The sequence below is a fragment of the Austrofundulus limnaeus genome, unplaced genomic scaffold (assembly GCF_001266775.1).
Source record: "Austrofundulus limnaeus strain Quisiro unplaced genomic scaffold, Austrofundulus_limnaeus-1.0 Scaffold20, whole genome shotgun sequence".
Taxonomy (NCBI): Eukaryota; Metazoa; Chordata; class Actinopteri; order Cyprinodontiformes; family Rivulidae; genus Austrofundulus; species Austrofundulus limnaeus.
In genome coordinates, this window is record NW_013952422.1 from 1,496,649 (window position 1) to 1,498,626 (window position 1,978).

Here is a 1,978-nt window from a genome sequence, read left to right on the forward strand (position 1 = left end):
GATTTGTAGTTCATTGTGTTAGCAATGCTAGCAATTAGCAGAGATACAAAAAATGAAGAAAGGAGTAACAGGAGTATCCAAGAAAATCAATTATTAGTGAAGAATAATTTTATTTTCAGGGTAAGAAAAGTGAAACCATGACTGAAAAGAGGGTGATGGTGGTGGTCAGGCATCAAATGGCATCAGTTGTTGTGTCATATAGTAACACTCACCGTTTTGTCTTCATATGACTAACCTGAGTTCACACCTTTCTGAGAGTCAGACACAGATCTGTCCTCAGTGATCCCCCCTCACTCCCCGATCCAACCCCACCTACACACACTTCCTACACGTGGCTCCTTGTTATACTCGATGAACTAGAGTCACACAGTCTCTCCCCCCCTCCTCCTTCTGTCTTTGCCTCTGCCTCCACATCTGCCCCCCCTCACCCTCCGGCTGCTGCTCCAGGACAAGAAGAAGAACTACAAAGCAGTGCAGTCCTGTGAGGAGGGGGGATCTGGGGGGGCCTATCTTGAGCCACTAGTAGCCCTGGCCCAGAACGGCGCCACCATGCACAACGTGCTGGGGCCTGCGTGCATCTTTCTACGCAAGGGCTTCGCTGAGAGCCGGCAGGCTGTACGTAAGTCCAGAACATATGATGTGCATGCAAGACAGCTCAGCATAGCTTACGATTAATGACCGGAACCAGTCACTTTGTAAAACCAGAACCTGAGGCGGAGAGGACGGTGAGAACTTGACTGAAGGAGCATTCTTTGGCAGCCTAAATGCCAACCGAAGAGTGTCTGCTGGTGTCTGTGAGGCTGAATGTGATGCTCAAACACATGATCATTTGAGGAAACTCCGCCTAAAAACTTCAAAGATAATTTTTCACATGTTAAAGAGATCCAAGAAAAATATTCTTTTAATATTTTGTGTTTTTGCTGTTTTCTCATTCATATTGTTCCATACACCAGATTTTGATGGATTGCCAGAACTCGGCATGTTTTCATCACTTTGCAATGTATTGGATGAGCTCTTCCTGTCAAGTTGGAACTAAACCAGAACAATGTTGGCTCATGTCTGAAGTTGCTTTTTTTTATTACTCCCAGCGACACGCTGAGTGAGGATTAATGGAGTACCGGCATGAGTTCTGACACGCCAGCAGAGTTTGGATCCTAACCTTGTATTGTGCTCCCCCACAGGACCGAGAGCTGAGGCCAGAAGAAATGGATGGTATGTGAGGCTATTTAGCAGAAATAACAAGTCCAAATGTGTGACCATAAAACTCTTTTTCAAGAAACGTTTTTAACACATTTTCTTGTCCTCACAGAGCTGCGTGAGGCCTTCAAGGAGTTTGATAAAGATAAAGATGGATTTATTGGCTGTAAAGACCTGGGGAACTGCATGAGGACGATGGGCTACATGCCGACAGAGATGGAGCTGATAGAACTGAGCCAACAGATCAACATGAACCGTAACTAAATCTTCAATTTTTATTTATTTATTTTCTTGGTCCTTATATATATTGTCCTTTATTTTTCTGTAAGCAGATGCCAATCAGTGCACAAAAAGTCAGAAAATAAATACTTTAACAGGATAGTTTGGATCTTGTAAAATGGGGTTTTGTGAAAATAAATATCTTACCTGTTGTAGATAAATCATTGACTCATCAGTTTGAACAAATTTGACTGGAATCATAAACTAACACTTACTCAGCACAGACCCACGATCAAAGTGGTTTGCTGCCATTACCATACTCCAGTGTCACAATATTTTATAACGTCTCTATAAAAGCCCTCTTTAAATGAACTGTAATAACCCCTGTAAGGGAGACATATGCAAAAATAACCATCCATTTTGTTGTGTACTTTAAGAGCGCAGAAAATTAAAATTTAGCTTCTCCCAGTGCTGCATAGACATTTTTATACTGTATATTTATTTAGGGTCACATTTTTGTAATTTGTTCAGTTTTCTTTATATATATATATATATATATATA

The 1,978-nt window shown here is 41.5% G+C and overlaps 1 protein-coding gene across 3 annotated transcripts in view; it reads left to right on the plus strand.

The window, feature by feature from the left end:
• cabp1b (calcium binding protein 1b) overlaps positions 1 to 1,978 on the plus strand; it is a 21,442-nt gene that overhangs the window by 13,383 nt on the left and 6,081 nt on the right. For 2 of the 3 annotated variants that reach the window (XM_014003776.1, XM_014003779.1), the window contains exons 2-3: positions 1,182 to 1,212; positions 1,310 to 1,453. In XM_014003776.1, the coding sequence (XP_013859230.1) occupies positions 1,182 to 1,212; positions 1,310 to 1,453 (175 nt within the window). Of the gene's footprint in view, positions 1 to 447; positions 616 to 1,181; positions 1,213 to 1,309; positions 1,454 to 1,978 lie in introns of all 3 variants that reach the window. The other variant, XM_014003778.1, reaches the window with a different exon arrangement.